The following is a 26,277-nucleotide window of genomic DNA, read 5'->3' as shown; positions in this document are numbered from 1 at the left end:
ACATGCTTGCTGCACCATTCTCCCTAACACGGAGATACGTGCGCCTTTTTATCTGTCAGTAAAGTTCCCCGTCAGGTGAGCCCTGCAGATTCCTCCGTGGCCCCCGGCACTGACTCAGCGGAGGAGTCACTTGCTGGCCCACTACGTTGTAGGTCTGCCCGCTGGTCAGCCCGCGTTTTGGGTATAGGTGCCTGCTATGCGTGATCCCCACTAGGCGATCCCATATGCTTATTCCGCCACGGTTAAGTCCCCCCCCTGGGCGGACCCGTGTCTTCCCTCTCCGCTAACCACTCTTTTGCTATGCGTACTCCCCCTTTTTAGGGCTAGTCCATATGTAATCCTGCCATCTATCCCCCCTTGGGTAACGGATGGCCTCCGCAGCGTCCTCCCTATCAGGATTGCACGCTTCCCAATGCACTGTCGTATTTTCCTAGAATTATCTGGATGCTCACGACTTCCAAAAAAATATATCTAAATCCGTAAGACTTCTGTTGAAGTACGATAAATTAGGGCCAGGGACACGTTGGAGGACCGCGCCTCCCATGATGTGGGTGCTTCACGCTTGCTTGACTATCCCCTCATCGGGGGCGTTGGTAAGGTGCAGTCCTTATGGCGCTTTCCATACTTCTCCCATTCGTGGATTCAATTAATCCACTCTATAGCACTGAAGTTCCCCAACCGAAGGGGAACGTTCGAGGTTACAGAAGTAACCCTTCGTTCCCCGAGGAGGGGAACGGAAGTGCCATACTCCGTCACCATAATGACTGTCCCTTAGCTGTTTGAAAGTCTCTTCAGCTTAAAAGGATGGCGTTTGCTAGCTTCAGGTGTGCTTATATGCTGGGATAATTGCCGATGCCGCACACCTGCGCAAGCTTACGCTGCCAATTAATTTTCATTCATTGGCCCATTCAATACTCTCCAGACAAGCAACTTCTGATCCGAATCTCCCATTCGTGGATTCAATAAATCCACTCTGTGGCACTTCCGTTCCCCTCCTCGGGGAACGAAGGGTTACTTCTGTAACCTCGAACGTTTCTATATAAATTGTTTGTCCCAACTAAAATGGGAAAAATGCTGTGTAAAAGTTCAAATAAAGTCACCTGAATCACCGGAATCTGTAGTCATGCACTGGACTGCAGGACTTGATAGAGAGGAAGTAGGTGTAGTAGTGAGGGAAGTAGGCGGTGGAGCAGGAAGTGTTTTGTATGAAGAGGCAGGTGGAAGAGGGGAAATGTAAGAGGACTGAAGCTTGAGGAATTAGTTGGAGGAATAAGGTTGGAAGATAAAGGTGGAGGAGCAGATGAAGGAGGAAAGCTGGAAGAAGATTGTGGGGAAGAAAGGTTTGAGAAAGATGGTGGAGGAACAGCAGATGAAGGTGGAAAGCTGGAAGAAAACTGTGGTGGAGAAAGGTTTGAGAAAGATGGTGGAGGAACATCAGATGAAGGAGGAAAGCTGGAGGAAGTTTGTGGAGGAGAAAGGTTTGGGAAAGATGGTGGAGGAATAGAAGCCTGAGGAGAAACCGATGATGCTAGGTTTTGGCAGACATCAGGGTCTGTTGCAGCCGAATTCTGAAACCTCTGGAAATCTATAAACAATTTTAAAATAAAGTTAGAGATTTCTTTGAAAATTTGTGAATTTCGTAATCAAATGACCACAACACTTACTTTTAATAAAAACTTCGTACAGGCTGGCCATTTTATCTATAATTTTTTGCTGTGGTCCCTCTTCAAATGGACCCATTGTTGTTATAAGCTCTGCGTTGAATCCTTTTTTCTTTTCTTTCGAAATAAACAACAATGGCTTATAGCCCAGCATTTCCAATTTCTTAACCTGAAAAATAAACACATAAAAACAGTATAGAAAAATGCAATATAATCATAATATTAGCAGAGACATCCCAGATACATTTGTAGCAAATCTGCATTATCAAAGTAAAAGATAGTTTCTGAATTGCCAAAAAAGGTCTTTATGTTTTTAGAATCTTTTGCCTGCAACTGATCTATGTGAACACAATCAAATGAATACATTTGCATAATCTCTGCCACAAATGCTCCGAAATGTTTATGTCATGTACTGCAGTACATATGTTAAGTAATGAAAAAAAAAAAAACTCCAACCTTAGATCTTTTTAAACAACTTTAGAGAAACATAATATTATTACACTTTAAAATAACACAAAAGCTGCTCTTTAAATGCCCATGATAGAAAATTGATTAGAATAAATTATAGTCTTCTGGTAAAACAACACTTGCTGTTGTGGATCTCAAGGATTAACTGCATCGATAGCTAAAAATCAAAATATGATCAGTTAATATAGTCAGACCTGACATAAATACATTTGTTCAGAAATACATTTTTGATTTAGTTTTACCTAATAATGACAACATAATTTTGTATACACTATGCCTCTGTACTCAAATAATGTACTTACAGCAGTGCGGGCAGAATCTACAACACGGGCAGCATTCCAGTGTTTTTTGTTGTTTGCTGCCCATGACGACTCCTCAATGTTTTTTTGTTTTGCCATGATGCTTGCTTTTAAAGCAATGGCAGCAAAACAATTTCTGCACGTTTTGCAGTTTGAAACATTTAAAGCCCCACAATTATGGCAAGGCTTTTGCTTGGGTTTTTTCATTCTCTCTGGAAGGAAACAAAATATATATATATAAATATTAATCATAGACAAAATACATTTTCATTAAAAACACTGTATCTTAAAGTTTTTTTTTTTTTTAAATACAATAATAGAAAAGATTATTTACAGGCTATAAAACACATTTTATGTAACAGTATATGCACATAGAATAATTTAACATATTTAATTACTTAATCATTTAATATATAAATGTATAAATTATTTAACAGACAAAGACATTTTTAATGTAATTAGTAAGATAAAGTAAACTATGGAACAGTATGAATTCAATGAACTCATAATAGCAATAGAAATTATTAATTAAAATTGCATATATATATATATATATATATATATATATATATATATATATATATACACACACACACACACACACACACACATAGCTTTGGATAAAAGCGTTTGCTAACGTTAAATGAGTAAACGTATATGTAAATATCTTGTCAGATTAAGCTAAATTATCTGAATAAACTTGCCTACCAAGACTGTTTGTAAAGTAACGTTAATAAAGTAAGTTATTGCCTAACATGCTAACATATGAACTTGACAGGAATTGGTCTGAAGTCAAGCAAAATTAGCACTTATTTTTAACGTGTATTATCAAAATATAATAACCTAGATATACATGTGAGCAATGCACATAGACAAACATGGTGTGAAGAACAGAATTTCTTTATTTAATTTAATTAATAAGTGTACATTAACTTACTGCTGAAAGCGGGATCAGTACGGCGATGGATGGATGTTACGTAACGTGACACGATTTCCCGCTTGCTTTTAGGGAAATGTGGAAAAATAAATATTTTATTATAAAGTGTTTTTATTTTCATTTCTTGATTGTAAAGCAGCTGGAATATTGTTTGTAAAAGTAACATGAAAAAAAAATTCTGTTGATTTTTTTGTCAATAGGGATTTCGGTTACATTTTTATTGGCCATCATAATAAGACTTCACGATAATAAAGTATAATGAAATGATACGAAAATGATAACGACAACCAAAATCATTAAAAAAGAGCAACGTCAACAAAATCTTAAAAAATACAGATCAAATTAAAGTCTAGATGTCGAGAAACGTCAATACATCGAATCTAATATACAGACCTCTAATACAAAGAGCATATTTTAATATTTCATAAATATTATATATATATATATATATATATATATATATATATATATATATATATATATATATATATATATATAAATACAAATAAAATAAGTTAGTTTCTTTGGTTTTTTTTTGTAAAAAAAAAATAATAATAGAAAAGGGTTTCTGTTCCTGAATATAAGTTGGCCAACACAAAGCTTTGTTATATATAAGTATTATGAATATATAAGCTTCAAATTTCACTTTTGTCTCAAGCTTCGTGCGCCGTTAATGTAAAATAACAGATATTACATTATAAATAACTTCAAATAATCGTTTTATTAAAAAAAACAAATACTATGCAAACATTTATGAATAAAATATTAAAAGAAAACGTTCAATTGATCTATTTTTTCTTTTATATGCTCATACAACTGCATTCACATGGGCTATATGCTACGAGGCTTTACCATAGGGCTTTAGGCGTCTTGATGTGACGTCCGAGGGGACCCATTGAAAGCAATGGAGCTCCTGTTGCGTTCGTATAGTGACGCCTGGGAGCACCTTTGGCGTCCTCATGTTGACGCGGAAGGTGTTTGACCATACTTCAGTTTTTGACGCCTTCGGAGTGAGAATGGGTTGGTTCATTATATAAGAAACCAAATTTATTTTTTCAAGAAAATGGACCTCAGCTGTGGTGTTATAGTAAAACACATTGAGCATCTGAATCACTTTAGAGAAACAGACATCAATAATCAGTATATCTATCTCAACAGGTGTTAGAGATGTTTGTTTTTATGTTTTTTTTTGGCTGCAGAGCATGTTAAGAGAATCATTAACAACATCCATATATAGTTCATAAAAAGTGGTGATGTTTTATTGCTGTTTTAAAACAAATATGTAGTTATTTCTTAATAATATCACTATATGTAATTTTATAGAGTGTGGCAAAAATAAGGCCAAACAGGTTGTTAATAAGTAAAGCTGCTGTTTTTGGAGTTGCTTGGTGATGTTCTGCTGAAACTTTTGAGAGATATGATGTGTTTTATTTCAGTTTATTTAATCTACGGCTGTGACTGAAGTCAGTTGTTGTTTTGTTTTTCTCTTCTGTTTCTGCTTATTAACAGTAGGTGTTCATCATCAGTGCTCAATCATCACTTAATTAACCCATCATTGTCTCATTAACTTTAACTCTGCTGCCGAGTTAATTTTGCTCAAGTTAGAGAGGGACCAAATATTCACTGAACTGAGTAAATTTTACTCTGAGGATTTTCCTGTGTGCCTAAGCAGTATAACACTGTTTTAGGATCTAAAAATTCATTCTTAAAAAAAAATTCTCAAGCAAAAAGATTCCAATGACGCGCCCGCAGGTACTTGAAGAATATGGTCAATTCTGAGGAACTTCACACTCAAATGTTTACATATCATCAGCATGCTGTAATCCATTTCTTAAGCAGCAAAAGTCTTTTTTAGACTAGTTTGTTGGCCAGTTGTAGTCAGTGCAATGCAAAACGTTATTGTTCCACTATAACTTGTTTTGTCTCTCATCTTCCCACAACAACATCATATAGTTTAGAATACTGTACAGTTTTTTTATAATAATTATTTTAGTGTCCATTTCATTTAGCATATTTAAAAATACTTTTAACCAGGGTCTTTCAGGTTTCACCAAGTAAAATGTAAAACTTTTAAAGACATTTTTAACAAAAAATCTTTTTGTTAACATTTTTTGATAGAGCAAACAAAAATCTTTTCCATCTGGGCCATTAAAAAAAATTCTTTAGCCTTTAGCCCTTTATGAGTCTAAAAATGACTCAAGGCTAAAGAATTTTTCAAATGGCCCAGATGGAAAAGATTTTTGTTTGCCCTATCATTTACATTTACATTTAGCCGACACTTTTATCCAAAGCGACTTACAAATGAGAACAAGGAAGCAATTTACACAACTATAAGAGCAACGATGAATAAGTGTTGTAGGCAAGTTTCAGGAGTGTAAAGTCTAAGAAGGAAAGTATTAGTAAATTTGTGGAGGAGTCAGAGAGGGAGTTGCGTATTAGTAAGGAAAGTGGAGACTTAATAGTTGAGTTTTTAGACGCTTTTTGAAGACAGCGAGTGACTCTGCCGTTTTGATGCAGTTAGGGAGTTCATTCCACCAACTGGGCAGATTGAGCGTGAGCGTTCGTAAAAGCGTTTTCTTGCCTCTTTGGGATGGAACCACGAGGCGACATTCATTCAGAGAATGCAAGTTTCTGGAGGGCACATAAATCTGCAGAACTGAGAGCAGATAAGAAGGGGCGCAGCCAGAAATCGATTTGTATTCACTATCAAAAAAATATTATGATTTAATACATTTAATACAACACTAACAAATTAATAATACAATATTTAGATATTTCTTAGCAAAATATTATAAATATTGTGTAAAAACAAGCAAGCTTTACTTTTATCCACACACTGTTTTCCAAAATAAACTTTCTTTAAAATAAAAAAATGAACAAATGTTTTAAAAGTTTTAAAAACTATAATAAGCTAAATCTATGCACAACAATCTGTCCAGGTCAGTGTTCTGAGCAGTAAACACATAAAGCACATTTAAACAAATGTTATTGTAAGGAAAATAATTAAAACATTATGATAGAGTAAAAATAGCCTTTTTGAATAAAAAGTTTAAAGACTTTTTATGGCCTAAAATTTTAATTTTAAAATTTAGTACCCCAGCGGAAACCCTGTTTAAAGTCAATAGCCCTGGTATTTAGTTATTATAATAATGATGAAATTCTAACTCAGATACTATCTGTGAGAACTAGTAACTACTAGAAACAAATTTACACCCATAAAGAAATTGATGAAAAAAGGGAATTGTGATCAACGTGACATATGCAAATGGAGAGTACAAAGCCAACATCATCACTGTAATAGCAGATATCCTCTATGAGAATAGTGTAGGTCAAATATTTTCAGCTCAGTTAAACTTTTTTAATTTATTGTTTTTGTCTATTTTATATAGCGCCGGCGCTCAATGATGCTTTACCAACACCAGGAGAACAAGAAAAGCAATAACCTTAAGAAGGTAGAGAAATGGGAGACTAATAATACATAAAATAATGACAAAAGACCAAGAACAAGTAACAAAAGAAACTCATTCTGTCTTTCAATGAGTGCTTATGTGCATTTAGGAGAACTAGGCAGCACACTCAGGGCTGCAAGATGGATTTAATTTAGTATTCTTATTATTAAAATATATCTGAATGAGGATTAAATGACTAAGTTGGTCTTTGAGAATGAAAATTAACCTGCTTGTTCCTGCAGATCTTCCTGTTTGACTGTGAATGTTTCTTCAATCTTCACATCTTCACTCTCCTCTTTAATATACGCCATCTTTATAACAGTGTGGAGATCAGTCGCTTCAGCAGGAGTTTTTCTCTGTGTTTGGACACTTTATCCTGTTTAAAATAAATAAATCAATGAACAGAAACAAAATAACTTCTATTCAACACTTGCTTCAATGGTTTATTTATATGAGAGTTATTAACAAAAAGAAATCAGGTAAAACATTTAATTAAAACACCTATTATACAATTTTCTGTTATTTTATTCAAACAGTAGCCTTCAGTTACTGAGAATAAAATAGTACTACTAAAATACTAAAATAGTTGTATAAAGGGTTAAAATAATATTTCCAACAGCAGGAACATAATTTAGCATCGCATAAAAAAACCTAAAACTTTCGAACTTTAATTTTAAATCGGTTTATATCTGTGTAAACGTTTTAAAACAAACCTTTCTCCAGTTGAATTACAGCGCTAAAGCGGCGCCGCCTGATGACGTCACACGCCACGCCAAAATAAAAGTCTTTTTGTTTAGCTTTTTTGCCACTTACAGTTGCAGTCATGACGTTTTGATACATTTCTCCCATAGTTTTCACTTTACACTATATCTGCTCTCTTTCACACACAAACCTTTAATCTAAACATTTTCTTAACTTTTTAAATACACTTTATGATGACTTGTATGTCTACAACAAATTACTTTCCTATTAATATCTGAGTCCAAATCTCATCCTCATAATTATGACCTCTTCTTTTCTATTTCTACATCTTCATAGGCCTATATAGAGTTTCCTTTTTTCCACATGAATTGTCGTCTCTTATTATCTGAATTCCACGTTTCCTGCCATTCTTTAGCAATATCTTAAGTAATATTTATTTTACCTTTACTTACAGAAGCGTTAAAAGCAGTTCACATAAAAATCACATTTCTGTCATTTACTCATCCTCTACTTGTTCCAAACCTGTTTGAGTTGCTTCTGCTGAATGCAAATGAAGAGAATACAGAGGCAATACAGCCACTATATGCTTCAACAGTTCCTACTTTGGACCTGGCTGCTTTTTTCTACATTTTCTTGCACACAAAATGTTCTTGGAACTTGATTAAAATTGAACCACTAAAGTCACATGTCACATGTTTTGACAATGTTTTTGGTTCCTTTTCTGGACTTTGAGCATCTCTGGACTCTTGCTGTCTATAACAGATGAAGGAGCTCTGAAGAGGAACAAAGTTGTCAGGGGATTGAAACAACAGGTAGAGGGACAATCATTCTCGAGTGCCTAGTGTACACTATAACACATGCCTTCCACCAGTGCTGATATACAGCCACATCGCAGTTAAAAAAAAAATATATATATATATATATTTTTTAATTGCAATAACAACAGGCCGATACAACAAACAGAAATACAAAAACTGATAGATGGCCACATCGCACTGATCCTCATGTGATATTACTCATACATATTCATTCATTTTCTTTACAGCTCAGTCCCTTTATTAATCTGGGGTCACCATAGTGGAATGAACCACCAACTTATCCAGCACATGCTTTATGCAGCGGATGCCCTTCCAGCTGCAACCCATTACTGGGAAACATACACACTCATTCACACACACCGCATGCATACCACGTCTATGGACTTTGGGGAAACCAGAGCACCTGGAGGAAATCTCACACAAACACGGGGAGAACATGCAAACTCCACACAAAAATGCCAACTGACCCAGCTGAGGCTCAAACCAGCGACCTTCTTGCTGTCAAGCGATTGTGCTACCCACTGCACCACTGTGATGCCTCACATGTGTAATTATATAAAGTATTAAACTGGTATCGGTGAAGAACTATGCTTACTAAAAGGCACCATTCAGATGTACTGATTGTAATGATCTGGGCAATCAAGCATGTGTTGTTATTAACACCTATAATTATTTGTCCTAAGACAGTGGTTCTCAAACGTTTTTCATCAAGTACCACCTCAGAAAAAAAACCTAAATGAGCAGTATTGAAATACAGTAGCGTAGTAGGCCTAGTAAAGCAGCTACAACTCTGCACAGTTAAAAAACGTGGCAGAATTATAGGCTATATGTCATATATGGCATATTATATACATAATTTTTGATATATTTTGAAATGTGTGTTGCATGTACATGACATATTTCATTCCTCTGCGTACCACTAGAAGGAAGCCTGCGTACCACTAGTGGTACACAGATCTCAGTTTGAGATCCACTGTCCTAAGAGATGAAAGGCAGGTCTTGTTCATGTAATATGCTTTAGGCTATCAAGTTGGTATTGGCATTAACAGCTATACCTGTTAACAGGTTTCTTATATGTAAAACGACCCTATTCAGTAAAAGATCAGGCAGCTATTAATAAAGATGACCGCACACAATGATGAGCCATTTATTTACATGAATATGTGACACAGATATTTAAATGTCATTGTTGCAAACAAGTTACAGGAGTAAGTACAGTTGTTGTTTTATGTGATGTTCACCACTGTGATTACACCATAGTGAAACAGAAGTCTGAGAAATGCTGTAGTTGGTGTAGGTAGAGCAGGTTAATCACATTAAAAGTTCTGCTTTGTGAAGTTATGAAAATGAACTCTTGTCATTGCATTACCCTGTATAAACTGCCTGTACAATAAATTACCTTGTGATGTAATTATTTTGTGATTATAAATATTTAGATGCATGACATATTTAAAAAAAATGGACAGTATGTGATAGCTTTACTGTGTTAAAAGCAAAAGCTTTTGTCACAGGGTATCTTATATATGCTTTTGTGAATGTCTATGCATATGTATGCACAAACACAAATGATAAATAGAGGGAAAAACATCTTTGTTACCTATCAGGTGAATAAGAGGCTTTCGAGAAAGCTGAGCTGCTCACACATGTTCTGTTCAACTAAAAGACGAAGGAAAGAAAACAAAATTGGCACAGAAACAAGCTACATTTTGATTGTTAAAATCTATAGAGACTTTTGGAAAGAAATAATTGACCTATTAAGAGTGTGTTGACTGTCTCACAGATGCCAGTAATAAGCTGCATGTGCTTTAAGAGAAATAAAGGACTCTAAACTCACACAAAACTCTGAGAAGCTTCTAAAAAAACAACACACAACTCTTGCATTACCTTTTAACCAGGCTTGGAAAAGATAAATTGAAATGTGTTTCAAATCAAAGTACCTCAACATAAATGTATGTTGAGGTAGTTAATGTACATAAATGTACATTAACTACAAAATGCAGCAGCCAAAATAAAAACTACAAAATTAACTACAAAATGCAGCAGCCAAAATAAAAACGCTTCAATCAATAGTATTATAAAACAACAGCAACAAAACAAATGGTGATGGCTAAAGTCAACTCATTTTCCCAATACATCATTATTTCTATGTAAAACTATGATTTGTAAAGCTGCTGGACTTCCCATCCCCCACTGTATGTGTCTTGAGTCTTCACTGCTCATTTGCGTCTTTATACCAGAATTAAAGGGGGCCAATTGAGTCTTATCCAATCACATTCCAGATCCAGTAGCTCAGCAGGGTGATATCTTTATATTCTGAGTTCCTAAGAGAATCTTCATTGGCTTATTTCGCCAAGTAAAGAGAACAACTTTGGAGGACAAACTACTATTGTAGATTCCTACATTGGGATTATTACCAACAACAACCTACAAAGAAAAACCGACTGAGGCCATTTTTTCATCCCACTTCTTCATTGAAGACTGAAAAGGTGAGTTGCACATTCTGAATTTACACTCAAATAATATCTGAATGCTAACATTATAAAATGTAAAATCTAAACATGCGTGGATGCATTGTTCAACGCTGTCTTAAGTTCTTCAGTCATTTTTAAAAGCTTCTTTTTTGTTTATGGGAACTTTTTTGTTTTTTGTTTATTTGGTTATAAATATTGTTTTTATCCTGACAAATGGACTGTAATAAATAAGCCCAAATAAGCTACAACATATTATATAGGTTGGAACCTGGCTGGCAATTTTGGAGAATTTGATGTTTTCCCATTCAAACATACAAAGAGGTGGCAACATCAGTGAATGCAAGTGAATGTGGGTTAAAGTTATGGATGAAGAAATGCAATCGTTTAAAGAAAATGCAACCACTTATCAACCTACCTGAAGGCCAAGATCTAGCCCAGATAGCAGGCAGTAATCGGCCCGAGCTCGGCTGCCCTCCGGCGCCTCCGGCTCCGACTCGGCATCGGCGAGTGTTATCCGGGCCGAGTGCGGCCCGCAGCTCGCTCGCGCACATGCGGTTGTGATGCGGCTGTAAAGCACTGGCCCGATTCCGGTCAACCATATCCTGGCCGCTTCTGGCAAGGATTCGGCTGATGGCAACCGATTGAGTTCTTATTTTATCTAGTAATCTGTTAGCTCCACGTTTAATGATAATTTGAGAAAATATTCATGGTACGATAGCAAAAAAAAAAAAAAAAGAATATTTAGTGTGGATGGTCGCAATGTTTAGACGCAAACAAAACAATATTATTTATAAATAGATTATACATGTCATCTAGAGAAAAACTATGTAAAATTCGCTTATTTTTGAGATAGCACGCTCCTGTGCTGACTGTTTTTTTTTTTAAAGAAGTTGGTTTCATAATAAACACATGCGTAACTCCTGACCCAAACTCCAATCCAGACGGTGGCGGTAATGCTCCAAAAAGCTGGTTGTCAACCACCATGGCACGAAGATCACAAGAAGAAAAGTTTGGTTTTTCAAAGACTCACGTGGAGTCCGGTCAGAAAGGTAAGCTTTTTACTGCTTGTGTTCTGTATAATTAGCGAATTTAGAGCTTAAAACATTTCCACGGTGTTTGGTTGTAACAGCGTTTAGTAATTTAAAACAGTTTGATACGAAATGTAACTTGCTTTAAGAAACACGACTGGAGCTAATGTATGCTAACGCTAACAGTTACAAACACGTCTGAAAGTTCCTTTTCCTTTTACACAATGTTAGATTGTAACGTGTGTAGTAACTGAAAACTATTTTAATTATTTTAAAGAAACATGAAACGAATTTGTGTGTATGCTAACTTTGCGTTAAAGAAAGTTTCTGTAGACGAATCCATTAACTAACTTGGCAAAACGTGTTTTTTTTCTGATTTAACATTATAAAGTACCGTGGATGTTGAAAAATCATTGTACAGGCGTATACTTATCCAACAGTATTAATTCTGTGATTATGTGTAAATAAAAACTAATCGTTTTGGATTAATAAAATATTATTGTTTATCTTGTTTATGCAGTTAGTCACGAAAATGATCGAAACTCGACTGTTTACTATTCTCTTTAAATTATCCAAGAGAAATATATTACTATGCACTTTAATTCATATGTGTTAGCCTATGTGAATCAATTATATCTTTTGTTCAAGCTGTAATGGTCAGTTAATGTAAAACTGAACGTCTTAAAGCAGATTTTGATGTTTTTTTTTGTTTTTTATGTTATTGACAGTGATAAATTCTGATTTAAATGAATGGGTAACAATATTTGTTGGTTAAGTTTCATTGTTCTTGTTTAACAAAGGTTAGTGAGATCATTTTGCAGCACATCACGACCAAAGCAGTCAATGGCACACTCTTTTGAACGTGAATAGGCATGTTATAGTTGTGTGCTAAAAGTCCATTATAAGCTGTAAACTGCTGATACATTTTCAACATAGATTGAGCTTTTCAGACATTACATTACTAATTGCTTCACAAACAGCTGAAATGGTTTATTGTTATTGGCTATCATCATCAAACATTTTTCACAATGGTAGGTTAATCTTCATGGGTACAGAATAATGCATGTGCTTGACCATCTTACAAATCTATGTCTCAGATTCATAAGGCTGTCACTCTGCATGAATCTCTAAATAAATCTTGTGCAACCTTCTGTGTACTGATTATTTACACTATAGGTATTATATGCATTAATTAACTTTGATAGTATTTCAGGATTTGAACTTTTCTTTACGGGAGGTTAACAACAATGTGATGTTTTATTATAGATGCATATGAGGAAGCTCGACTCAAACATCCATACGCAACTGTGATTTCTGACTGGTAGACAGATGAGGATGATGATCGCCTGTCATACATCTAAAGACAGAACAGGTTTGTTTGCAATTATTTTAAACACATACTGTCAACATTATGTCATTGATCTATTACAGCCTGTGAGTTTTGCCCTGGCATTATACTAAAGTGATGTTTTGTTTTGTAAATGTATCTGATTAAAGGACAGTATAGACACATCTATACCATGATGAAGAAAAATTACTTGGAACAAAGAGGCTGGATAAAAGGCAGGTATGAAGATTTCAGAAATCAAGGCAGCACCACAAGTACCATCAATGACTATGGCAGAAATCTTAAGACCACCATCAAGATGCACAGATACTGTACATTCCAGTACACCAGGCGTGTCCAAACTACGGCCCGCGAGGCTTTTTATAAATATCAATAGAATCTGGGCCGCTATACACAAATGAACGTAATTCAATAAATAACCACCGGGTGTCGCTATTACATGCATTCAATTAAGCAGCAGTTCTTGTTATGATCTATCTATCTATCTATCTGTCTGTCTGTCTGTCTGTCTGTCTGTCTGTCTACACACAGTTGAAGTCTGAATTATTAGCCCCTCATTGATTTATTTCTTCTTTTTTAAATATTTCCCAAATGATGTTTAACAGAGCAAGAACATTTTTACAGTATGTCTGATAATATTTTTTCTTTTGGAGAAAGACTTGTTTTATTTCGGCTAGAATAAAAAGCGGTTTAAATTTTTTTATGAACCATTTTAAGGTCAAAATTATTAGCCCCTTAAGTCTTCAGAACAAACCATTGTTATAAAATAACTTGCCTAATTACCTTAACTTGACTAGTTAACTTAATTAACCTAGTTAAGCCTTTAAATGTCACTTTAAGCTGTATAGAAGTGTCTTGAAAAATATCTAGTCAAATATTATTTACTGTCATCATGGCAAAGATAAAATAAATCAGTTATTAGAAATGAGTTACTAAAACTAATATGTTTAGAAATGTGTGGAAAAAATGTTTAACTCTCCGTTAAACAGAAATTGGGGAAATATATATATATATACATATACATGTGTCTGTGTGATGTATGTAAAATTTGGCCCGCGACAACGTTTGTTTTTTTGCATCTGGCCCTCGGCCCAAAAAGTTTGGACACTCCTGCGGTACACCTATGAACATTTACAGTCTTTGTTCTAGTGCAGTTTGAGATCAAGACAGAACTTATTGCATCTCGTGATGTCTTTGTAAGAATTGAAGACATCAGTAAATTTGTTAAGGTTTAATGCAGCTAGACAGTAAAGATCAACTAGAGAATATCAGCAGTGTCTAACCCACTGTTGTATTTACAGAAGTTGTATGAGAATAAGCTACAGGTTGATTTATACTAATCTGTTATTTTTCTTTTTTAGCACGACTGACTGAAGTTTTAAAATCATGCAACGTCATAAAGCAGCAGCTGGTCCTGATTCTCACAAAACCAAAACAGACGTGATGAAATTCCAGATGTAAACACATTTGACCGTCCTTTGGCCAATTTGATTTGGAAAAGCTTGAAAATCAACTAAAGGAGCAGCCTGAACAAATGAAGAAACTGGTAAGTTCAAGCTCTTGCTAATTTCAAAGTGTTTTAAGTTTATTTGTTCTTTTTTATTGTTTTTTTTGCTTCGTAGGTAGCCTACTTTTTTCCTAATTTTTTATTTTTTTTTACATTAGTACTTGTTCACTACTAATTATCTGTTTATCTTTTAATCACAGATGGAGTGAGGACAAATGTCCATACCACGCCACTGATAAAGAAGTGGAAAAATGCATTACAAGGTAGCTACAACTTGCCCCTGACAGTGATGGAGGAAGAAAGAAGAGAGAGCTAATGTGTCAAATGTCTACATCACTATTTTGTTTTATTTTTTAAACAACATTTTAAGTGTATTAGGATGTTCCCTGATACTTGAACAATTTGTTTCTTTCATTTGCATTTATATATATATATGTATATATATATGTGTGTGTGTGTGTGTGTGTGTGTGTGTGTATATATGTATGGTATGTATGTGTGTGCGCCAAATTCTAAAGAAACATCTTGATACATTTTTAATAAACGTAATACAAATAAAATTATAAATAAAAAATTGCACAAGACATGTATATATATGAAATGCATAATCATCTCACTCATGTCTTGCTGTTTGTGCAATTGATTTTGTTCAAGTTTATTTAAAAAAAAAGTTTGACTTTATACTTCTGCAATTTTATATATATATATATATATATATATATATATATATATATATATATATATATATATATATATATATATATATGTTTGTTTGTTTATTATTATTTTAATGTTTTATTAAAAATGTTTCAAGATGTTTCTTCAGAATTCTGCAGTACTTTTTACAAGTTTGACTTGTACTATTTTACGGATTGTCATTGGTATTTTTAAGATGTTTCTTGCTATATCTTAAATTGGTTTCTATATTTAGGTTTATATAAAATTTAGCTGTTTTTTTACAAATTTTTAATTCAAGTCTATTGGGAAAACAGGGTTGTTTTAAAAAACATCTGTGTTTGTGTGTAATTTTTAGAGTTTTTGTTTAAATCTTTCTGTGTCTTTATTGTGTTGTTTTATTGTTGTTTTTATATTGATATTCTTGTGCACTACAAAATTGTTTATAAAATTTTAGTACTATTTTTTTCATGCAATCAATAAACGTTTAACATTTATTTATTTTGTCATTTGTCTGATTATTTTCGTTACAGAATATGTATGCAGTTTGCACTTTATTCAAAGGTTAAACGCAGTGCTTACACTTTGTGTTTACATTATAGCCTGTGTTTGCTGTTATATAAATTCAAATGGTTGTAATACCATATATCAAGTACCAATGTAATACCAAAAGGTTTTATAAGGTGTATAAATACGGAGTCGCGCCAGCTCCGGGCTGCAGCGCACATTACCCTCGCGCCGATTCCGGCGCGGATGCGCAGCGTCGGCTCGCTTACGGCCGCCGCATCTGGCCCGCTTGATTCGGGCCGGAATCGGGCAGTGAGTCCACAGGCATCCGGCCCGAGTCCGGCAGCCGAAGTTGGGCCGAGGGGTTAGTCTCCGGCAGGCGACAATCTAGCCGGAACTGGCCCGAGTGTATTTTGCTATCTGGGCATGTTGAATATTGGGTGAAGCCATGACGTTAATTCAACATACAGACCATGATAAAAAAAATCTCAACGTTGATTTGTACAAGGATTTCTGTAACTTTTTTCAACCATTTATCATTCAACATTGTTTCAACATTAAAGCAACAACTGACGTATTTTCAACCACATTTCAACGTTGAAGCCTTGTCATATGCAGGCTGTTTTTCAACCGTTCTACATTAAACGTTCTATCAACATTATTTCAACGTTCAAAACACATCTGACCTTATTTCAACCATATTTCAACGTTGAAGGTCGGTCGTGTGCCGGCTGGGTTTACATGTGAAGCTCTTTCCACACTGCGCACATGCAAATGGCTTCTCTCCGGTGTGAACTATCATGTGGTGTTTGAGTGTGCTTTTATATGGGAAACTTTTACCACACTCTGTGCATGTGTAAGGTTTCTCTCCAGTGTGAATCCTCATGTGGAGGTCAAGATTTTGTTTTTGAGCAAAACTTTTTCCACACTGTGTGCAAACAAAAGTTCTTCCTCCATTGTGAGTTCTCATGTGGACTTCAAGGTTGCTATTTTGATTATAACTTTTTCCACACTGAGGGCAAGAGTAAGGCTTCTCCCCAGTGTGAATTCTCATGTGCACTGTTAAGTTTCCTGTAGTTTGAAAGCTTTTCCCACACTGTTGGCATGTGTATGGCCTCTCTCCTGTGTGAATTCTCATGTGCACTGTTAAGTTTCCTGTTTTATGGAAGCTTTTCCCACACTGTTGGCATGTGTACGGCCTTTCTCCAGTGTGAATTCTCATGTGCACTGTTAGGTTTCTTGTATTATAGAAGCTCTTTCCACACTGTTTGCAAGTATAAGCTTTCTCCCTAGTGTGATCTCTTATGTGAACATTAAGCTTTGGCTTCTGACTGAAACTTTTTCCACATTGTTTACAGCTGAAATTACACCTAGGTTTGGATTTCCGAGGTCTTCCACGTGACAAAGTCTTTTTCGTCAGTGTGGGTTTTTCATCAGTCGTCATGTCTTGCTGTATCTCTTCCATTTCATTCTGTTGATGAGTCTTTTCTTTCAGCAACATCAGGTCTTAAAAAAAAAAGAAGAAGTTAACTTTAGTATGAAGACTCAAAGCGATAAGCATGAAATGGATGTTTCACCCACAAATATAAATGACCATACCATTTACTCTCTCATTTGCTTTTAAACAATTCCTTTCTTCTGGAACACAAAGAAAGCTAACATTTGTTTTCACAATATCTTCTTTTGTGTTCAACAGAATCAACAAACCCCATAAAGGTTAAAAACCACAAGAGGTACAGTAAATGGTGAGGCTATTTTCATTTCTGTTTCATAAATATCTTTAAAGGGTTCCTATTATGAACCTTTATTATTATTATTTTTTTTTTTTTAAAGAAAAACTTATTAATATTATTATTTTTTATTTTTTATGAAAATAAATCTTTGGTGTTCCCAGAATGTGTCTGAGGTTTTATCTCAAAATCAGATCATATTCCTTTGAGAATATTTAATTTTGGTGGTCTGGAGGAAAACCAAGCTCTTTTTGCGCCTGTGGCTTTAAATGCAATTGATCAAATGCACTCGCTCTGGATTACTCGTGTTAAATTCCCTCATGTGTATCTTCCACATGATTTAAACATTTTAAACTTGCTTGGAAAACCCGATTGGAGCAAATCCTGCATGTTCATAGCAAGTGCGCATAATTTACTCTTCTATTTGTGAGTTTGCATTATTGTATATAACTTATGCAAATATTTCCTAGTACTGAGTTGAAGCTGGTTTAAAACATATGCTGGATAAGTTGGTAGTTCATTCAGCTGTGGCGACCCTTGATGAATAAAGAGACTAAGCCAAAGAAGCTTAGCTGAAGACCTACGTCGTGACATTTTATATACCTGCCAAGATGCAGAAATGCCATCTCAAAAGGTTACCTGCTGTTTGTCCAATCAGGGACAGTGGCATCTTAAATATACAAATAATAATGTTAACCCAGGGTTTGCCAATGTGAAACGTCTGTTAATGAAAACCCAGGATTATTTTATAACCCCTAGGGGCTTAAATAGGTTCTATAACAGTAAGTAGTTGCCATGGTAGCACACAACATAATCAATGCATCTGTGCTCAACCTTCAGGGTTTCATGACAGTAACGTGCACAAGCAAGTTATCTGGATTATTTTGACTGAACTCAGATTAGTTACATCAAATGATTTTCGAATTTCTGTTATGGAACCAATTTAAGTGTGGACGATTAGTTCGGCTCACTGAAGCCAGGTTTTCAACTTTAATCTCCACTTTTCTAAACCACTTTCATGAAACAGCCCCTGATCTCACATGCTATTGTTTTAGTGCTTCAGTTGCCTATTGGAGAAATGACCAGGAATAACGGTAGAAAACGGTCACACTACTTGCTCTACAAACAAGTGTATTCATGTTTATTCATACAAAGAAAAATAAGAAAATAAGAAAATATGACTTTGCAACATCAAGCAGCATTAGGCATGGGCAGTATAAGATTCTGACGTATGATAACCTTGAATAAAAATATCATGCTTTCACAGTATTGTGATTACTGCTCTAAAATATATTCTTTTAAATGTCTAGGTATAAAACAAACACTTTTTTTCCCCTTTAAGCACAAAATATTTTCTTTTGAGAAATATTTATTTATTATATTTTGGAGCAGTAATCATGTCAGGCTAAATCATTCAAATGAATCATTGACATCTGTTGTTTTCATTAGTTTCAAAAACAGATTGCTTTACGATTTGAAATGACATCTTTAGATATCTTTTCTGATGGAGATACTCTCTTAAAATGTAAAAAAAAAAAAAAAAAAAAAAAAAAAACACTTGCATCCAGTTGAAGACAGAATTCAGAAGGGGCTAATAATTCTATCCTTAAAATGGTGTTTAAAAAAAACTGCTTTTATTCTAGCCAAAATAAAAAAAATAAGACTTTCTCCAGAAGAAATAAAAATATTATCATACCAATCGTGAAAATTTCCTTACTCTGTTAAAAACAATTTGGCAAATATTTAAAAAAGAAAAAAAAATCAATGGGGGTGTGGGCTAATAATTCTGACTTAAATTTTGGCGGTTTTAAAACCTTGACTTTTCCAAACCAGGCTACACCATGAAAGGAGTTATCATCCCTTGCGTAAGCAGCATAACAATGATTTTAGGATCTAAAAATGATTTCTTTAAAAAAGTGTCAAACACAAAAATTCAATGGCTGCGCCTGCTGGTACACAAAGAATATGGTCAATACTGACGAACTTCACACTCAAATGTTTGCATATCATCAGCATGCTGTAATCCATTTCTTAAGCAGAAAAGGTCATTTTTAGACTGGTTTGTTGGCCAGTTGTAGTCAGTGCAATGCTAAACGTTTTAGTTCCACTATAATTTGTTCCTTTTGTCTCACGTCGTCCCACAACAACATAAATATAGTTTAGATTACTGTACAATGTTTTATAATAATTTATTATTTTAGTATTTATTTAATTCTGCATATTTAAAATTGGGGGCATCCATATGACACACTTTTAACACAATAGCTGGTAATTAAGTATTAAGAGTATAATAATGATGTAATTCTAACTCAGATACTTTCTGTGAGAACTAGTAACATCTACTAAAATCAAGTTTAACCCAGAAAGAAGTTGAGAAAAAAGGGAATTGTGATCAATGTGACATATGCAAATGAAAAGTACTAAGCCAACACTATCACTGTAATAGCAGATATCTTCTTAGGAATACTGTAGGTCAAATATCGTCAGCTCAGTTAAACTTTTTTTATATAGCGCCAGTGCTCAAGGATGCTTAGAAGAACAAGAAAAGCAAAATGAACAAAACAATTAAAATGTCCTGTTTAAAATAAACAGAAACAAAATAACTTCTATTCAACACTTGCTTCAACAGTTTCTTTATATGAAAGTAATAACAAAAAGAAATCAAAGTAAGTCTGAGCAAGAAACAATAGCCACAAATGACCTGATTACAACTAGTATTCCATTTCTTATAGTGATGTATTGTTAGAATGGAATGACATTATGCTATTTAATAAATTAAACCTTCGGTAATACAATTATTACACACTTTTCTGTTACTTTTTAAAATCTTTATATTGTCAGCTCAGTTAAACCTTTTATTCATTTATTGTTTTTATTTATTTTATATAGCGCCAGTGCTCATGTACGCTTTACAAACAGTAAAAGAGCAAGAAAAGCAATAACATTAAGAAGATAGAGAAAATGGGAAACTAATAACACATGAAATAATGACAAAAGTCATGAGAACAAGTGACGAAAGAAACTCATTCCTGTCTTTCAATGAGTGCTTATGTGCATTTAGGAGAACTAGGCAGCACACTCAGGGCTGCAAGAATGGATTTAATTTAGTATTCTTATTATTAAAATATATCTGAATGAGGATCAGATTTGGTGTTTGAGAAAGAAAATCAACCTGTTTGTTCCTGCAGATCTTCCTGCTTGACTGTGAATGTTTCTTCAATCTTCACATCTTCACTCTCCTCTTTAATAAACGCCATCTTTATAACAGTGTGGAGATCAGTCGCTTCAGCAGGAAATTTTCCTCTGCTTTTGGACACTTTATCCTGTTTAAAATGAATAAAACAAAAAAAAAAAATGTCCTGTTTAAAATTAATAAAACAATAAACAGAAACAAAATAACTTCTCTTTAACACTTTCTTTATATGAGAGTAATTAACAAAAAAATCAGGTAAAATAGTAAGTCTGAGCAAGAAACAATAGCCACAAATGACCTGATTAAAACTAGTACTCAATTTCTCATATACAGTGATGTTTACTTTGAACAGAATGACATTATGCCTATTTAATAAATTTAACCTTCATTAAAACACTTATTACACACTTTACTGTAACTTTATTCAAACTTTATTCAGGTATGTTCTTAATTGTTTTGTTTGTTTGTTTTTTATTTTATTGTCCGCTTACAGCAATGTGTAGAACTTTTTTTTGCACAAGACAAATTTCCTCTTGTGGACAAATGAAGTTTATCCTATCTTTATTCAAATAATAGTCCTCATCACTGTGATTAAGATAGAACAACGTTGTATAAAAGGTTAAAATAATATTGTTAACAGCAGGTACATCATTTATCGTTGAATGAAAAACCTGAAACTTTAATCAATCAGTTTTTTATCTGTGCAAAAGCTTTGACACAAACCTTTCTCCAGTTGAATCACAGTGCGGTAGCGGCACAGTCTTATGACATCACACACCACACCAAAATAAAAGTCTTTTTTGTTTTGCTTAGTCATGACTTATTGAAACATTTCTCACACCTTTTCTTTTCGATTTTACCTCATAACATTCTGGCTTTTCTATGAAATGTCACACTCTATTGGTGCATGTAAATATGCTGCTTTTTACATCCATGTCATGAACAATCAGATTTTCTTTGCATTAACACTCTTACACTAGTCATGTTAGCAGTTGGAGAAAAGACTTATCATAGTTCTCTTTGGCAACATACATTGTTTTTGCAAAAACCCATTTACCCACTAGACCTTTGCCTTCAGGTAGGTTGGTGAGAGCAAAAGTTGCATTCTTTTAACAATTGCATTTCTTCTTCCATAGCTTTAACCTATTCACTTGCATTTACTGATGTAACCACGTCTTTGTATCTTTGTGGTACATTACAAACAAGTCAATAACAATAATCTATGTTGATCACATCACCTTCAAAACCACAAGCATAATCGCTTAAATAAGCTCGCAGGATTCTAACTTCTGGTTTATCTTCCACCGGTTTGTCTAAAATGAGCTCTTCCTTGGCACTTTGTGGGCTCAACTCTGGGTCTAATTTCACAGACACTCCAGGACTTCCTGATCTCAAAATCCTCCTCTACAACTGGAATCTTTGATTCAGAATTTTTATCAGATACAAACTGAACAAGTCTGTGTTTCTGTACTTTTTTCATGTATGCTGGACTAAATACAACGTTGAACAGTGCATCCACGCATGTATAGATTTTACATTTTATAATGTTAGCATTCAGATATTATTTGAGTGTAAATTCAGCATGTGCAACTTACGTTTCCAGTCCTCAATGAAGAAGTGGGATGAAAAAATGGTCTCAGGGGGCTTTTCTTTGTAGGTATTTGGTAATAATCGCAATGTAGAAGTCAACAATCGTAGTTTGTCCTCAAAAGTTGTTCTCTTTTAGCTAAATAAGCTAATGAAGCCTCTGTTAGGAACCTGGAATATATAGATACAACCCTGCTGAGCTACTGGATCTGGAATGTGATTGGATAAGACTCAATTGGCCCCCATTAATGCTGGTATAAAGATGCAAATGAGCAGTGGCGAGCAGTGAAGACTCAAGACACATTACATTGGGGGATGGGAAGTTCAGCAGCTTTACAAACCAGTTTTACAGAGAAATAATGATGTATTGGGAAAATAAGTTGAATTTAGCCATCATCATTTGTTTTGTTGCTATTGCTTTATAGGACTATTGACTATTGAAGCTTATTTTTCAGTTTGGCTGCTGCATTTTGTAGTTAATGTTGATACACTTATGTTGAGGTACTTTGATATGAAACACATTTCAATTATTTTTTTCCCAAGCCTGGTTAAAAGGTAATGCAAGAGTTGTGTGTTGTTTTTGTAGAAGCTTCTCAGAGTTGCTTGGTTGAAGTCTTTGTGTACTTGGTGAAGACTCAAACCACACTGATGTCTCAATACACACAACTACATTCACTTATATAACAGTTATGTGAGTCTTATACTATTATACTGTTATATATTATCATTCGTTAAAAGAAACAATTTCTGAACTTCAGATTGAGGTTTTATTTGTGTAAAGGTCAGTCAATACATTGACATGACATTGACATGTTTTAGTTATTTATTTATCACTGAACTTGTTCTTTATGTGAGTTTAGAGTCCTTTATTTCTCTTAAAGCACATGCAGCTCATTACTGGTTTCTGTAAGACTGTCAACACACTCTTAACAGATCAATTATTTCTTCCAAAAGTCTCTATAGATTGTAACAATTAAAATGTAGCTGGTTTCTGTGCCAATTTTGTTTTCTTTTCTTCGTTTTTAGGTTGAAAAGAACATGTGTGAGCAGCTCAGCTCTCTCGAAAGCCTCTTATTCACCTGGTATGTAACAAAGATGTTTTTCGCTCTAATTATTCCTTGTGTTTGTGCATACATATGCATAGACATTCACAAAAGCATATATAAGATACTCTGTGACAAAACTTTTTCCTTTTAACACAGTAAAGCGATCACATACTGTCCATTTTTTTATCTATCATGCATCTAAATATTTATAATCACAAAATAATTATATAACAAGTTAATTTATTGTATAGGCAGTGTATACAGAGTAATTCAATGACAAGAGTTCACTTTCATATCTACACAATGCAGAACTTTTAATGTGATTAACCTGCTCCACCTACACCAGGGGTCGGCAACCCAAAATGTTGAAAGAGCCATACTGGACCAAAAAAAAACAAAAACAAATATGTCTGGAGCCGCAAAAAATTAAAAGCCTTATATAAGCCTTATAATGAAGGCAACACATGCTGTATGTATTTATATTAGCTATATTAGCCTACTATAAAAATGATTTAGTTGGCTACAAATACATACTGAGCCTTCATGGTTAAATGTTTTTTTTTCCCTGCAGTGCATCCTGTAGAGAATGACGCACCACGTGACTACTCTGTTGTACGATGCCGTCTCAAGTTTAACTTAATTACAATATTAATGCATTATGTTTAATGTTCGAGTTTAACTTCATTACAATATCGATGAATTATGTTTAATGTTCAAGTTTAACTTCATTACAATATTAATGCATCATATTTTGCTTTGATGAAATTAAAGAAATGCAGTAAAGAAATCAGATTTTTGATGTTTTTTTATTTTGAGAATTCCAAAAAACAACATCAAAATGAACGTGCATAACGTGCCCCTTACAGGGAATGTGCTCAACAAGGAAGGGTCAATCTCCAGGGGTGTGTGACAAGGAAAGACAGTCTCGTTTTTTCCTTTCGGCGCTCGCAAAATCTGCTCCCAAATGCAGTTTGCATATCAACGATCGCACCTTGTAAATAATCATCGTTGAGTGAGTGATCGTGATGGGCTTCTTTGAATTCTCTAAGGGAGGGAAAATGAGAAAGCGTGCCCCGCTGTACATCTTTGGCAAAGACAGCTTACGCTCCATGGCGCATCACACAGCCGCCGGATTGTTTACAACAGCCACCTGCCTATTCCGTGTGTCGCAGGCTATGACGCAAATCTTCGTTGACAGAAATGTTGAAAATAAATATTCTACACACTTTTACAGCATTAGAAAACGTTAGGATTGTTTGTCCTCCTATAGAAACCATATTAAAACAAAAATATATTTACCTCCCCCATCTTTTTCCGTTTTCAAACATTTTTGGAAAAAGCTCCAGGGAGCCACTGGGGCAGCGCTAAAGAGCCGCATGCGGCTCTAGAGCCGCGGGTTGCCGACCCCTGACCTACACCAACTACAGCATTTCTCAGACTTCTGTTTCACTATGGTGTAATTACAGTGGTGAACATCACATAAAACAACAACTGCACTTACTCCTGTAACTTGTTTGCAACAATGAATTTTAAATATCTGTGTCACATATTCATTTAATTAAATGGTTCATCATCATGTGCAGTCATCTTTATTAATAGCTGCCTAATAGGCCAGACCATTAACTGAATAGGATCGTTTTACATATATGAAACCTGTTAACAGGTATAGCTGTTCATGCCAATATCAACTTGATAGCCTAAAGCAAATTATATGAACAGGACCTGCCTTACATCTCTTAAGACAAATAATCAAAGGTGTCTATAACAATACATGCTTGATTGCCCAGATCATTACAATCGCTTTATCTGAATGGTGCCTTTTCACACATTTAAATGCAACAACCATTTGTAAGCATAGTTCTTCACCAATATCAGTTTAATACCTCAAATAATTATACATGACGGCATCACAGTGGTGCAGTGGGTAGCTGGTTCGAGCCTCAGATGGATCAGTTGGCATTTCTGTGTGGAGTTTGCATGTTCTCCCCGTGTTCGCATAAGTTTCTTCTGGATTCTCAGGTTTCCCCAAAGTCCATAGACATGCGGTGTGTGTGAATGAGTGTGTATGCATGCTTCCCAGTAACGGGTTGCAGCTGGAAGGGCATCTGCTGTGTAAAGTATGTGCTGGATAAGTTAGCGGTTTATTCCACTATGGTGATAATTATTACTATGGTAATAAAGGGACTGAGCCGTAAATGAATGGATATATGAGTAATATCATCCCACGAGTATCAGTGCTATCAGTTTTTGTATTTCTATTTGTTGTAATGACCTGTTGTTATTGCAATGAAAAACATAAAATAAAAATAAATATATAAATAAATAAATGTGGCTGTATAATAGCAGTGGTGGAATGCGTGTGCTATAGTGTACACTAGGCACTCGAGAATGATTGTCCCTCTACCTGTTTTTTCAATCTCCTGAGAACTCTGCTCATCTTCAGAACGCAAATGAAAACACTTTAAAAGAAATCAGAGAGCTCCTTCATCAGTCATAGACAGCAAGAGATCGGAGATGCTCAAAGTCCAGAAAAGGAACCAAAAACGATGTCAAAACACATGACTTTTGTGGTTCAATTGTAATCGAGCTCCAAGAACATTTTGTGTGCAAGAAAATGTGGAAAAAAGCAGCCATGTTCAAAGTAGGAACTGTTGAACCATATAGTGTTTTTTTGTAGTTTTTTGCCCATGTATTCTCTTTATTTGCATTCAGCAGCAGAAACTCAAACAGATTTGGAACTAGTAGAAGATGAGTAAATGACAGAATTGTATTTTTTTTGTGAACTACACCTTTAATGCTTCTGTAAGTAAAGGTAAATTAAATTTTACTGAAGATATTGCTAAAGAATGGC

At 34.7% G+C, this 26,277-nt stretch overlaps 3 protein-coding genes and 2 long non-coding RNA genes across 9 annotated transcripts in view; 3 read left to right on the top strand and 2 right to left on the bottom strand.

Annotated features, from left to right (window-relative positions):
- Window positions 1–26,277, bottom strand: part of LOC100537530 (uncharacterized) — an 858,077-nt gene that overhangs the window by 116,837 nt on the left and 714,963 nt on the right. The gene's annotated exons all lie outside the window — the stretch shown is intronic.
- The window catches only part of LOC137491106 (uncharacterized), a 1,257,671-nt gene that overhangs the window by 1,113,155 nt on the left and 118,239 nt on the right, over window positions 1–26,277 (top strand). The window lies entirely within an intron of this gene.
- LOC141381957 (uncharacterized) lies at window positions 10,670–25,001 on the top strand. Its single transcript, XR_012402868.1, has 3 exons — window positions 10,670–10,820; window positions 17,567–17,615; window positions 23,407–25,001. It is a non-coding gene; the product is annotated as an uncharacterized lncRNA (long non-coding RNA).
- LOC137491137 (uncharacterized) lies at window positions 11,785–14,680 on the top strand. Of its 2 annotated transcripts, none has more exons than XR_012402725.1 (4): window positions 11,785–11,854; window positions 13,100–13,205; window positions 13,331–13,396; window positions 14,543–14,680. It is a non-coding gene; the product is annotated as an uncharacterized lncRNA (long non-coding RNA). The 2 variants fall into 2 exon arrangements; XR_011011108.2 differs by having other exon boundaries at window positions 13,331–13,400; window positions 14,543–14,677.
- Window positions 15,885–22,533, bottom strand: LOC137491117 (uncharacterized). 3 transcript variants are annotated; one of them, XM_073948901.1, is made up of 3 exons: window positions 22,389–22,533; window positions 20,773–20,923; window positions 15,885–17,376 (listed from the first exon to the last, which is right to left on the bottom strand). In XM_073948901.1, the coding sequence occupies exons 2-3, from the start codon at window positions 20,855–20,857 to the stop codon at window positions 16,574–16,576; spliced, it is 888 nt and encodes a 295-aa protein (XP_073805002.1). In that variant the 5' UTR covers window positions 20,858–20,923; window positions 22,389–22,533; the 3' UTR covers window positions 15,885–16,573. The 3 variants fall into 3 exon arrangements, with proteins under 3 accessions (XP_073805002.1, XP_073805003.1, XP_068076315.1); XM_073948902.1 differs by lacking the exon at window positions 22,389–22,533 and adding an exon at window positions 21,517–21,543; XM_068220214.2 differs by having other exon boundaries at window positions 20,773–22,533.

Source organism: Danio rerio, chromosome 4 (genome assembly GCF_049306965.1).
Source record: "Danio rerio strain Tuebingen ecotype United States chromosome 4, GRCz12tu, whole genome shotgun sequence".
NCBI classification, from domain to species: domain Eukaryota; kingdom Metazoa; phylum Chordata; class Actinopteri; order Cypriniformes; family Danionidae; genus Danio; species Danio rerio.
The sequence above is the reverse complement of the archived record's forward strand: the minus strand, read 5'-3'. Positions and strand labels throughout refer to the sequence as shown.